General features: G+C 41.0%; 1 protein-coding gene across 1 annotated transcript in view; it reads left to right on the top strand.

Annotated features, from left to right (window-relative positions):
• The window catches only part of kcnh8 (potassium voltage-gated channel, subfamily H (eag-related), member 8), a 70,820-nt gene extending 57,283 nt beyond the window's left edge, over positions 1 to 13,537 (top strand). Inside the window, exons 11-16 of the mRNA XM_030741250.1 lie at positions 3,723 to 3,937; positions 4,979 to 5,017; positions 5,915 to 6,195; positions 8,517 to 8,632; positions 8,817 to 8,896; positions 12,956 to 13,537. Coding sequence (XP_030597110.1) covers positions 3,723 to 3,937; positions 4,979 to 5,017; positions 5,915 to 6,195; positions 8,517 to 8,632; positions 8,817 to 8,896; positions 12,956 to 13,537 — 1,313 coding nt within the window. The remainder of the gene's footprint in view (positions 1 to 3,722; positions 3,938 to 4,978; positions 5,018 to 5,914; positions 6,196 to 8,516; positions 8,633 to 8,816; positions 8,897 to 12,955) is intronic.
• Positions 13,538 to 14,101: the final 564 nt, after the last annotated feature.

The raw sequence follows: 14,101 nt of genomic DNA, 5'->3' as shown, positions 1-14,101 counted from the left end.
ATATTGTTTTGTGTTTTACTTGAAAATAGATCATATAGAATAGAATAGAATGCCTTTATTGTCATTATACAGGATGTACAATGAGATTGTACATCCTTTACTTTGTTTATTAAAGAATGGTTGTTCTACTGATAATACCACCTTATAAGGCCCAGACTAAGCAAACCAGTTAGGTAAAGTTAGGTCAAGAAGCAGTTAGGTAAATTTCTGAGGGAAAATGGTTAGTTAATGCTGGTAGAGTAAAACACAGCTGTGCAGAATAAAGTATAAATAAGTGTTTTACAATGACTAATAAAGAAACAGTAAGCAACTGATATGCATGTTAATAAACAGCTGAGAGATGGTGAATATGTGTACCTAAATATAAAGTTTTAGAGAAGATGGATAACATTAGCATAAGGACTAGAGACAGATTACATGGCAAACCTACTCTCTCTCTCTCCACCCACATTTCCTGTCTGTATCTTCATTGCCACTATTAATACCAGTGCCAAAAACACAGTAATAGGAAAGAGTGACATGAAGATAAAAGAAAAAAAGGGCCAGAAAAATCTGCTACTAGCACCTCTTTAACACATTAAACTGTTATGGCTATATGGGTAATCATTCAACTTCTCCACCATTCATTATTTTTTCCCAAAATACTCCTTTAAATAAGTTAAAAAATATACATCATGTTCAGCTTTGTGCATGCTTTTGCATGATGGAGATTTCTTGACGTTCATGAACTCACCAGAAATCCCATCCTCATTTCTGTGTGCAGAAGAAGTGTCGATGTAGATGAGATGTAGAGTCACTCGAGCTGTATCTGCAACCACGCACATCTGCTGTGCATCGCAACCTCTTGTCCTGGGTGACCTCACTGCCTTTTTGCTTTCTGACCTCCGTGACAGATGAAGACACTCTATCTGTCACAAGTGTGTGTGACAGAGAATAGAAGTGAATCAGACAGTTCAAGAAACTCCGTCTGTCATGTTTTCCCTCTGTTTGTCTTTGTGTTTGCATCTACTTCTTTGCAGATCCAACACCTGCACGCCTGTTCTCCTGTTTAAAAAAAAAGGGTTTCTGTGTGTTTGCCTGTTTGTGTGTATCGAGTAGGCGGAATTGTTTTCTGCTGTTTTCAGCTGAATGGCATGTGTTTGTGTGTGGGTGGGTGCATATGTGTGTGTAGGCTTGACAGGCGGAGAGCATTGTCTCTGTGCTTGTGTGCAGAAGGTCAGGTTGACTTTGAGTGTCTGAAGGAAAAAAAAAAAAAAAAAAAGCTTCTCTCACCCAGCATGTGTCTCTCACTCTCTCTGTCCCCCACTTCCTTGTTGCACCACAAATCTGTAGCCACAGTTCAGTACCACAAAACAGACAGCAGGTACAAACCAGAAAGAGTGAGAGGATGAGCAGAAACTTCGGGATGATGGAGAGAATGTGCGCTGAAAGAGGGAGGGCAAAAAGGGAAGCACGAAGAGTGTAAAACAAGAGGAGTCAAATAAGAGGAAGTAAATGAAAAAGAATGGAACAGAACAAATGGGCCATGGGGTGGGTGAGAGGAGGAAATGAGAAGAGAAGGAGGGGGGTGAGAAAAGTGATGAGAGTGAAAATCAGCCACGCTGAGTTTCAGAGTGAAGGAAGGAAAGGGAAGGGAGAAAGGAAGGAATGTATGGAAGAAGGGATCAAAAATTTAAAGAACACAGTAAGAGGAAAAGGGGAAAGAGTGACCTGAAAGAAGCACAGATAGAAGTAAAACAGCAGATGAAAGGGTTAGAAGGCAAAAAGGAGATGGAGGAGAAGAATACAGGGAGTTGAAAAGGAAGATGAGGATAAAGAAATGGAAATGGGAAGGAAAGTAAGGAAAGGTGGCAGGAACAAAACACAGGGAGGAAAGAAAACTTGGAAAAAAAAAGATACAAAACAAGTAAGAGAGAAGTAAAGAAGACAGTAAGAAATAAAACAGGAAAGAAAGGTGTAGATGGGGAGAAAGAAAGCAAGAAAATGAAGGGATGGAAACAAAAACCAGAATGAAAAGAAAAGATAAGAGAAAATGTAAAGAATAAAATAGAAGGGAAACAGAGTAGTTGACTACCAGGACAGAAAATACTAGGCAGAAAACAAGAATTGACGAAAGTAAAGTAAAAGAAAGAACAAAAGAAAGAAGGGAATGGAGAGGAATGAATGGAGCGGATGGAAAAGAAAGAAAGGATGCTTACAAAGGGTTTTGAGATAGCTGGACCAGTAAGATATCTAGAAACAGAGGGAATGAAAGAAAGAGGAAAGCAGTAATAACCAGAGTGAGAAGGAGTGGGCTGAGAAAGCGACAGAGAGGGAGAACAAGAACAGTCATGACTGCCACTCCATCAGCTGTGGTGTAATTTAGCCACGTTCACGCCATGAAATGACCGTAATGAATAATTTATCTCTACTTAAGGGATATTAACTCTAAAGGGGCACTTATCTTCATCCTGTATGGAGAGGAACAGCTGTCACAGCCACTTCACCCAAACTGTAAAACTGACTAAAAGCAGTGGGAGTGATTTATAAATAATAATTATAGACGAAAACAACGCAGCAATATTCTGTTTATTCTCTCTCTTATTAAACCCGCTCCTGTTTTGTATCACTTGGCCATTAGTGTTTAGCTTTTAAACAGTATTATCTCAAGCTTTACGTCTTCCCCTGAATAAAGTGCTCACTTTGTGGTCTTCCCTCTTTGTGCTCTTAACATCTGTTGAGTTGGTGGCAGTCATTAATTAGCAAAAGGCATTCATGTAATAAACAAATTTTTTTTAAAAAGTTCCAGCTGCCTTTCTTTTCCTGATCTTCAGATGATGGTGAAGTTTAATGGCAGTTCATGTTAGCTCCAGCTGTGGCTCCCTTGTCCTAGTTAAAGGAAGTAGACTCAAGCTCAAGCTGTGTACTTGTATTCATAGCGGTCAGTGGATAAGTAAATGAATATTGGTTATGTACATACATTTATTGAAACTTTTGACAATTGTAGTGTGGACCACTTGTACAGTGAGTACCACTGTGGTTGAGAGATGATCATCTGCCATCTACAGTAATTCATATTTGGTGGTATATGGCTCTGTCATGGTATAGCAGCAATAAGGCCCCAGGTACAGATCAGAACAGGTGAAAATGACAACACACATGACACTGATTAAGTCAGACACCACATGAGAAGGAGGAGCGGGGTGGAGGTGGATTCCAAAGCAGCTTGCAGAGGCAGCAGCAATTGTAGGTAGCCTGAGATTTCTTACATATTGCACCCTATATCAAAGTTACTAATGGGTTTTGCACAAGTGTGTCAGCTGAGCTGTCACCTGTGTAGGCTTACAATGAGATCAGCTGTTTTCAGCTTTACCAGGCCGAGCATGACTTCCTTCCCTGCCTGAACCAACACAGTGCTCAGTATTTAGTGGCTTTTTGAAAGATATACGATGCATAATAATGACTAACTTGCTAATTAGAATTCAGAATAACTTATAGAGTTTGAGCTGAGTCCAGAATAAATAAATAATCCTCTTAATGTCTCAGCTTTACTCTGCTCCAGATCCTCTCCACCCTCCAAACTTATAAACTTTTCAGTAAATGGAGGATATGAAATCTGATGTGTCTGCATTAAAGATGACAGGGTCTGCACCTTTAACACCTTTTACCATTATGTACATTATGCTGTCACTTAGGTTTTTTTCTGACCATCTCTCTCTCTTCCTCTCTCTGTCTCTGTGCAGGTAAAGGTGACCTGATCGGAGCGAACCTGTCCTTAGATAACCGGGTGATAAAAACCAATGCAGATGTGAAAGCCCTGACCTACTGTGACCTGCAGTGTATCAACCTGAAAGGACTCTATGAGGTGTTGGACCTCTACCCTGAATACTCTCACCACTTCGTCCAGGACATCCAGCAGGACCTCACGTACAACCTGAGGGAGGGACACGAGGCGCACGTGAGTCCACCCAAGTAGTGTTATATTGATTTCACCTATAATTAGCTAACTTGTGCTTCGGAAGCAGATTGATTTAAACAGATTTTTACATATGCATCCCCATGCACTGGTTGTTTTTAATTGTCGTGCTAAAAAAGAAATTACAGAAAGGAAAGAAAGATGGCGAGAAGACATATGTTAGGGGTGCTGATTCTGCAAAGCAATAGCAATGGAATAATAAACTAAATACACAAAATAGATTTGGGTATCCCAAAGGCAAATATCAAATTTGAAAATTATTACATTTTTCATTTGTTTTAATTATCTCCATACACCCTTGATAGGTCCTGATTTATTTATTTATTTATTTTTTGTTCATATTAAAAAAAATCTAATTAATGATGCCTGGGTATTACCCACAGCAGTGCCATGCAAGAGGAGCAATTAATGTGCGCTTGCCAATTTCTCTGTGAAATGAATCACTGTACTAATGTGTGAGAATGACTGATGAGTTTAGAGACGAGAAAGCAAGCAGGGTCGGGAAACTTTAAAATTGCAGAAAGAGAGAGAGAGAAATAGCCGAGCCGACTTGGAGAAGCTGAACTGCTGTAATTACAGTCAGGTGTTTTTGTCTCGCCTGCCCAAACACCACTGGCCCACTTACACGTGCACACATCATTAACACAGACACACACTCACACTACATGCCGCAGGGCTTTTAGGTGAGGCTTATGTGCAGAAGGGCAGCCCAAATCTCAGGGCTGAGCAGACTTTAAATGAAGACAGGAGATAGAGGGGTGTTTTTGCGGCTGAGATGTTGAGATTGCTTTTGTTGGGGGTGGGTGGTGGTGGTGGGGTGTCTATCCTGCATTTAACATTTTAGTATTACTGTATCAAGGTGAACTAGTTTTCATTATCATCTCTTCTGTGCTGGCTTTAAAAAATGATTTACTGTATAACTCTGGGAAATGGCTCCCAGAGTTATACAGTAAAAAGATCGCAGGTTGATTGCTCTTGTCTGCAGTTCATTTACTGCGTATTTCCTCTCTGGTTTTCTTCCAGGTGAAGGCCAGACTCTCCACAACAGCTCAAGAGACTCAGGTACCCAAATTCTCCCACTCACAAACAGAAACTAAGCAGCTGTCAGACAGGTACCATTAATTTAAAAGACTTGTCCGAACAGCTCATCTTATTTGTTAATATCCATCCCCGATATTTTAATCAGCTCACAGAAAGAAATGTTTCTGCTCTGGAAACTTTGTTGGGTGACTCAGCGGAAGACTTCAATCACTGATAATGGGCACAATCATTATTTGAGACTTAATGAATCAGATGGTAAGATTTTTTTTTTTTTTTTTTTGTGTGGACAGGTTGAGGGACGAAATAGATCACTTTTGCACAAAATTAGTTGCAGTCATTAGATCATGATGGCACCAGAATAGAAGGCAATAAGATGCTCTATATACTGCCAAGCTGTTCAGATATTCTACAGAAGAATCTGTCCCTCTCAATGAGACATTAATCTTACACTGGTGGTATTTTTGCCAGAGGAAGATGGTTCAGTAGGCGACTGTGGTCTTTATTTCTGTTCTTATCAGACCGAGCCCAGTTGAAGGCTCATTGCAGACCACTAACGAGAGGCACAGCTCTTGTGTTCAATGAGATGAATGTCAGGTGTTGCATTTACTATTCTGAAGGTCACATCTGCAGTCTGAAATGTTGATCTGACCTTTTATCCAACTGTGTGGGCTGCTCCTTTCACTTACAAGTCATTAGTACATTTTGTGCACTTAACAAAAACAATGTGTCCTTCAGACACATTGTATTAACTTTGAAAATACATAAAAAAAAAATGTGAAAGGGCAATGTTGTGCCACAGCATGTTGTGAAATACAAGTTTTTGCATATTAGGTATTTAAAGCAAAGTGTAAATGATAAAGGCTCACGCTACAGATGACACAAAGTGACACTGTAGATTTTTCTCTCTTTCTTTTTCAGTCAGGGGTGAAAAGGAATGGGCAATTGGTTCAGGGCTATCCACCAATCACAGAGGCACAGGAGGAACATGAGGAAGAAGATGCAGAGCTGGAGGAGCATGAGGCCATGTCTATATCTTTGTCATCGGAGCAGAAGCGAGCAGCGAACCTCAGGGACGCTGGTGAGAAGTCTTCACTGTGCGGACCCAGCCAGAAGAACGTGGCACAGATCTCCAGCAGGTCTCGGAGGACGATCCGGGAAATTACGCTCAACACTTTAGATCCTTCCAACCTCAGTCCCAGGTGAGTTTGTTCTCCATTGATTGGTCTGACTCCCTGTCTTGGCTTGTGTCCCTGTGACTGCATCTTATGCCTATTTTTATCTATCTTTTGGAAAAGTGCATATGGCACAAACTAGAAATGAGTCAAGAGTGTCAAAAGGATGGGATGGATGGATGGGAGCCAGCAGAATAAACTAAGGAACTCACTTTAACTGAAGATACAGACTGACAGAGAGCACACAGCGGGCAGAAGCCATAAACAAGAACAGCAGCAATGACAGCAGTAACAGACAGGACAAGTAACAAACGAGAACTGAAGAAAACAGCGACAATATGTACAGACCAGGAAATCAGGGAACTAGGGCTCACCAGGGAGCACAGCTGAACAGAATCTGACTAACAAGACTAAGGAAGATAAACAGTATAAAAAAACCCATGACTCAAAGGACTGTCAAAGTAAAACTGGAAATGACTAAACACGACAGTCAGAAAGCAGGACTAAGACGTGAACTTGATACTGAGGCAGAAGATAAACACAAGATGGACTAAAGGCAGGGCACCACAGACCAAACACAGAGACAAGGACTGAATATGAGAAATATAGGGAAACAGGGTTTAAATACAAATAACCATAACCAAGAACCTCAGATATCTGGCTAAGAAGGCCTAGATATATAAATAGGAAAACCAACTAGGAAATCAAAGTGCGAAAACTCAATAAACCGTGAAACAGACAAAAACAAAACAGAATTTGAAAATCTAAATCAGAAATACTGCATCCTAGACCCTGGACCATGACAGAGGGTATACATGCATGTGAAAAAAGAAAGGTTTCACACCTTGACTATGCAGTGCTCACAGAAATTGCAAACTCCTCAAGCTGCATGTCAGACTCTGCATGTTAAAGTTCACAGCAGTACAATTAGAAAAAGACTGAATAAGTATAGCTTGGTTGGAAGGGTTGCCAGGAGAAAGCCTCCTCTATTTAAAAAAGAACACGGCAGCACAGTTTAGACTTCCAAACAATGTCCTCTGGATAGATGAGACCAAAGTGGAGATGTTTGGCCATAATGAACATGAGCACCATGTTTGGTGAAAACCAAAAACAGCATATCAACACAAACACATCATACTAACTGTCAATCAAGGCAGTGGAGGGGTAATGATTTGGGCTTGTTTTGCAGCCACAGGACTTGAGCACCCTGCAGTCATTGAGTTGACCATGAACTCCTCTTAGGTAGCTAAAGGTTGGCTAAAACTGACTCATGAAACAGGACATTGAGCCCAAGCACAACAGCAAATCTGCAACAGAATTTCTGTAAAAGAATCAAAGTGTTGCACTGGTCCAGTCAAACCTTAACCCAGACCTGCGTCCAGACCTCAACCCGACTGAAAAGCTGTGGCAGGACCTTAAGAGAGCTGTGCATACACAAATGCCCACAAACCTCACTGAAGCAACTTTGTAAAGAAAAGTGGGCCAAAATTCCTGCACAACAATGTGAGACTGATAAAGTCATACAGAAAATGATCACTTCCAGTTATTGTTGTTAAAAGTGGTTCTGCAGATATTGAAGCATGGGGTGCACTTAGTTTTTCACAGCAATGCACAGAGTCCTGTGAAAACTTTCTTTTTCACATGCCTGTATAGTAGGCATTTGTTTGTTTGGTAAGCTGTGCATGACACGGAGAAGAATGAATTGTTAAGGAAAGAAGGAAGAATCAAAAGAAGATTATTTCCAACTGCATTAATTTATATCAACATGCCTCTGATGTGGGACCTCCCCATGCCTACACACATACACATGAAAAGCAGGCCTCAGGAAGCAGCAGCAAGACCCCATTAAAGAAGAGAGCAGACAGAAGTGACATAAGATGTGGCATTAATTAAGTCAAACATGACTTAAAAAGAAGAACTGGCATGGAGGTGGGTTGCAAAGCGGCTTGCAGATTCACAGCAACTGTGGGAAGGCTAGAGGAGCTTAAGTAGGACTCATATGATTCATTTGCCAAAAGGCATTCATGTAATAAACAAATAAAAAAAAATTCCAGCTGCCTTTCTTTTCCTGATTGTCAGATGATGGTGGAGTTTATTGTCAGTTCATGTTAGCTTCAGCTAACATGAACTGACAGAACTGTTGAAGGGAATCAGTTGAGCATGGGTTGGTGTTTTAAATGCATAATTTTAAATACATGATCTTAGATATCTGGCCTAAAAATGCTTTAGTGGGAATCACCATGACAAAAAAACCCAAATGTGTACATGATGTAGTGTCATTGTTCATTAATATCATAAATGTTGTTTCAGAATATTAATTTGCTCCATACACACACCTCTCTCTGCAGGATAGTGGATGGTACTGAAGACAGTGAGGGGACAGAGAGTTCCCTGACCTTCTGCTTCTCTACCAGCCAAGGTCACCATGTCAGTGGACCAACCAGTACCTCAGCATCTACCACAGGTCTTCTCTTCGTGCAGCAAACCTCACAGATATGAACTAATGCCATTCATAGTCCCAGAGAAAATTCTTCACATGCAAAACCCTACTTTGTAGGCAGGATGTTTAATGGCTGTCAGTGCAATCAACTGTGGGATGTACAGAGGGGCTTGATTGAAGGGAATTATTAGTGTCTTATTTGTTACAGATATGCTGCACATCAGCACAGCAGAAATAGCAGCTAAAGCAGAGGAGACCAGAGGACAACTGCGACACCTCGACCAACAGGTGGGATTTTGTGTGCGCTTATAGGGAGCTTGTTGCCTTTTCACTTACAAGAAGCAAGTTCGCACAATTTAAATTATTCAATTTTAAGTCAAAGACTTGGTTTAGGGTAAGAGCAAGAATTAGGAGAAGCTGGTTATGGTTAGAGTAATTTTTTTTCAGGAATTAAGTTAATGTGCTCATGGAAACATGACTGAGAGAGAGATAGGTGGGCTCAGGTAAGCACAAACCATATGGCTGTATCAGCATGTCAGGCACAAGACAGATGAAAGGGACCAAGGGATGTAATGAAGCAAAAAGATAAACAAATACCCATTCTTTGTCTTCTTAGTATTTCCATTCTCTTAATCTTCCTCTTTTTTTGTTTTTTCACATTAACATATAGTAGATATGCCATAGATGGTCATATATGAAAATTAAAATGTCCACACATACACAAACAGACTGTCGTGCAGTGTCCTATGGTTTTGATTGGCGGGCGGCTAAATTGACATTAGACCCCTTGGCAGGTGAGGAGGAGTGTTTGCCTCCTCTTGTTAAGCCTTACTGTGTATCATATGGCCTGACTGAGGTAGAGAGAAAAAGCGACATGAAGAGAAGAAAAACACTGAGCAAAATTTACAAAATAAATTTAAAAAAAGAAAGAAAGAAAAGAGATCCTCCCTTTTTTTTTTTTTTTTTTTTTTTTGTCAGTATACACTTGATGGGTGTAAAGCATAAGTAAAGAAAAAAATATAAATGAGAGGATTGTGAAAGATAAAGGCACAGCCCTTTCACAGCTATACACACTGGATCTGTGCCTCCTGTCTCTGTGGGTGACCAGTGGTTAACAGGAAGGACCTCAGCATGGTCTTGTAGGCTGTTAATCCACACTTGGATCTATTCACAGCGATCACCATAGGAGATGAAAAGGAGTGTTTGATATGAACCCTATCAGCTCCCCATGTAAACACACACACAAAAGCCCCACAAAAGCATGACAAATGAAGGCCTTGCATGTTCTAGGATGCATGCAGTATCCAAACAAACAAACAAACAAAAAGAGGATTTATAGACAAAAAAGAAACAACAATGATTTTAAGTTATGCTGGCACTAGCCCATTTATTCGACATTAGTAAGATACCCAATTTCATAATTTTTAATCAAAATCAGAGGAAGTCTCTGTTGAGACAGTAAACTCAGGGGGTAATGTTTACTTCTCGTTCATGCTTTGGTTCAAAGGAGACATTACTTCTGAATAATAAAGCATGAACTTTAATTTTCAACACGCGATAAGGCCATCCGAACCAAGGAATTACAAGATTAAATTCAAGGCGTATTTCATTATTCAGGCCTAAAACACACAAAAGTCAAAAAAAATCTCACAAAAGTCTCACAAAAGTCTCACCATTTAATGAACTACAAATTCTGTTGTCGCTGCTATAAAACAGCAGCGAATTGCTCTCTGGCCTCTTACGTTTGCCCTTCGACTTGTTGCCTTGACTGTGACAGTTTTTATCCAGTGGGAGGAATTAAAATTGAAATGAGGCCTAACACGGTGACCTCTGTACTATGCCAACTAAATCCACATGTACATAGGAGAGCAGGCGTAATGAGAGCATTACCTGAACAGCTTGAGTAATTAGATGTATAATTACTAAAAGAGGCTGCTGGAAAGGCACGAAACAGCACAATAGACGTGCCTGCTCAGCAGCAGTGACCCACTTTTGGCAATGAACAGTAAGAAACAAACAAAAAAAAAAAAATCAAGCACTTGAAGCTAAGACACGAAAGCAGCAGACGTTTTAAACCGCATAGTATTAAAGTTTTGATTTTGAAGAAATTTAATTAATACTGCTTTAAATTAATATATATATATATTAATATATATATATATATATATATATATATATATATGCAACAAGCCAAACAGTATGCAAAGAAAAGCTTTATGAATTTATTCATTGCATGAGCTCCCGGGTGGCCCAGTGAGCAATCAGGATTTCAGTGTTCATGCAATTTCCTGCTGTTGCTTAATATGTTGGATTATTATATTTATGCACTGCAGCGCTACAACTCAACACTTGTTCATAGTCGGGTATTTTTTAGAACTCTGGTGGATCAGTACACGCCAGCTTTGTTTGGTCTAACTATGCTCTTACTGATTTTGAGGGTACCTGTCGCTGCATTGCTGCTGTTTTCTCTGACCGTCTCCACAGACGGCCGTCTCTGACGTGGGAGTACTAGAATCACGTTGACAGCGTGTCAGATTGGACTGGACCGCCACTCTCGGCTTTTCTATTTTTATCGGAGTCAGAGTTTAGAGGCAGGGTTTTGCTGGCCACTTGTGAGAGGGAGCTATTGAAGAACCCGGAATATATTTCTCTGTTAAAAGCAAAACTATGATTTTATCAGGGTTTCATGATGGTAGATGAAAGTTTAACAACCTTTAAAACATCTAAGTCAGATCATCGCTTTGGACAGCATTTGCTTAGGCATATATCAACATAAAGATGTGAGCTGAGAGAGGAAATGGAAGCTCCCGGCCTGATTAGGTCTGTCGTGATCACAATATACTTGAGTGCTCATCCTCATCACCTCTTGACATATTCACGCAGCGACCGGTAAGCAGTTCCCACCTGGAGTTGTGTGTCCCGCTGGGGGCTGATGTGCATCCAGTTGCGCTGGCGTGCATGATTGGCCTGATGAATGGTCATGAGTGCTTTGACTGGCAGAAGCAGATGGCGCGTTGGCATCGTTTCATGGTCGTGCCTTCTGTGGACACGCTACGTGCGGAGATCTACTAATCAGCAGCCCCCCCCCATCAGTGTAATGGCCAATTATAGCAGCTTGAAGTTACATGTGAAACGGCAGGCGTGAAACAGATATTTTGACCTGAAAGGACTCACCTGAAAAAAACTAATTCATAACCCGTGGCTTTTTGTTCTTGATTATCCTCGAAAATTTGCATTATATTGTCAGCAAAATCAGTTTCATGTGGGTGACTTGGATGTGATACTCACAGCCTGGTAAAAATAAAGTTTTTGGGTTATGTAGCTAATAATCTCCTTTCATAACAATTCAGCATGGATTTGCTGAACTGGACCTCTGTATGGTGTTGGTGCTGGTTTGTGGCTTTTGGGGCATTTTAATAGAATCATTTGGCTCGCTGTGTTGTACTGCCTGTACAAGAAGTTGGTGCTTCAGTTTTGGTGATTAAAATTCTAGTATTAGGATTAGTCTGTTACTTAGCGCTAGTTAGCAGGAAATGATCTGGATGCGTGGATGTGACTATGCATAGTTGTCTGTCTCTTTGCCCCCACAGTGACCTGTCAACCTCTCCAGGCCATATCTGTCTCACCCAGTGTGGGTGAAAAACACCAGTATCTGTACTGGCCCAACAAAACCAGTATAGCTAGTGGTGTATTTGTTTACAGCACAGCCAAATAAACATTGTTTAAAGTCAGTTGTAATGACTTGCAGCCATGTTCGGGTTTCGTGAGGCAGAGGCTGTGATTCGTTTTCAGCAGCATGGCCCTATGAAGTTTGGTACCTTGGTGCAGAGTGTGAGGTGTGTGGTTTGTTTGGTATGCAGCTCTTCATTTCACAGCTCACTGTGGAGCCTCGTTATTGTGCTGCTCTCCTGCAAAGTCTAACAAAATGATCCACTGAAAAAAACAGCTTAAATGGTTGTCTAATTGTGTTTCGTTTTTATTTTTATTTGTATTTTTTTTTGTTTTGTTTTTTTTTTTTGCATTTGAATGCATTTAGTTTGAAGCAGCAGCAACAGGAGTGTTACAAATTAGCATACAGTGTAAAGAGAGTAAAGAGTGGGATAAAATTGCACTTTATTGTGTGCATTTTCTATAAATTCCTCAGGACAGGAATTGAAAATTACAGTGAAAACTACCATATAGGGTCTTGAAATACATTACAAGCCTGCTGTAAAAAAGACTGCTTAACATTGGTACCCACATGACACTAACTACATTTTTTTTCTTAATACTTTGCTAAGTGCCTTGAATTATTTATGCCAACCATTGTTAAAGGCAGACTGTCTCGAGTCTTGTTTATGTCTGCAGGTGAGCACCCTTCGGAGAGAAGTGGCTGACCTGGGGCAGGTCATGAAGAGAATGGCTCAGCTCATGGAAACCCTCATGACATCAGTGCCACAACCTGCAGTAGTTTGCCCCACACACTACTCCCCCGCACACCACACATACCTGCACCATTCCCCCTCCCCTCAGACTTACCCTTCACCATTCCCCTCTCAGACTGCAACCATGTGGACAGACACATCCATGTCATTACCTTCCTCCCCCCTCATAATCTCCCAGCAGCATGGTGCGGTGTGCCATGTGGACTCCCTCATACACAGAAATCAGGATCTCCATTTAGGGGACTTAACTGTTCTCAGCTCAACTCCACCTCCAGCTGCCAACTCATCAGCCCTTCAAGTGCAGCCATCCTCTGTGATCTCAGAGCCACACATGCCTTTGTCACACCTCAGCTCGCCAGAGTTTTCCCACTGCAGAGGCAGAGCTTCTAGCTTCACTAGTCCAGGTGCACACAGTCCACCTCCGCGGGACGGAGGAGATGAGGGTCTTATTCAGAGCTCTGGTGGTTCTCCTCATGTCTACCACAGTCCAACCAATGATTTGTAGCAGACCTTTATCAACAGTTTCTTGGCGTCTGCAGGACTTTTTCAAGAACATTTTTGGGATATTTTCCTAAACTCAAGATCAGACTGACAAACTGGGGTCCCCTATATCACTGGAAAACGTTTACAGGGACACAACTCAGATTTATTTATTTTTTTTCTTTTAAGGCACGTATTTCAAATTCCCATTGCATGAAAACAAGCACAGAAGGTTTAGGTGTGTTAGCTTTACCTTATAGAAACTACGTGTTAGATGGCATGTAGAGGCTTGGGTGAGTTATGGAGCTCTGGTCTCTCTGGTCTTTAGTGGCAGCTATCAACTTACCTCCAATACCTTCCCCCATTTCCTTGAGGTTCCCGCAAAGCACGAGACTATGCCATAATGTAGAATGGTGGAGTTGGGAGGAGGAGGAGAAAAAGAAGAGTGAGTTTTTTCTGTGCACTAATTTTTTTTTTGCTCTTGACTGAAGATGGTTTCATGCTGGAGGAGGAGAAAGCATTGTGAGTGGTGGGTTTAGGTAGAAGCCTTTAGGTTTAACCCTTTTTTCCTGCTCATTCAACCAGTATC

This window comes from Archocentrus centrarchus, chromosome 11, assembly GCF_007364275.1.
Source record: "Archocentrus centrarchus isolate MPI-CPG fArcCen1 chromosome 11, fArcCen1, whole genome shotgun sequence".
Lineage (NCBI taxonomy): Eukaryota > Metazoa > Chordata > Actinopteri > Cichliformes > Cichlidae > Archocentrus > Archocentrus centrarchus.
The sequence above is the reverse complement of the archived record's forward strand: the minus strand, read 5'-3'. Positions and strand labels throughout refer to the sequence as shown.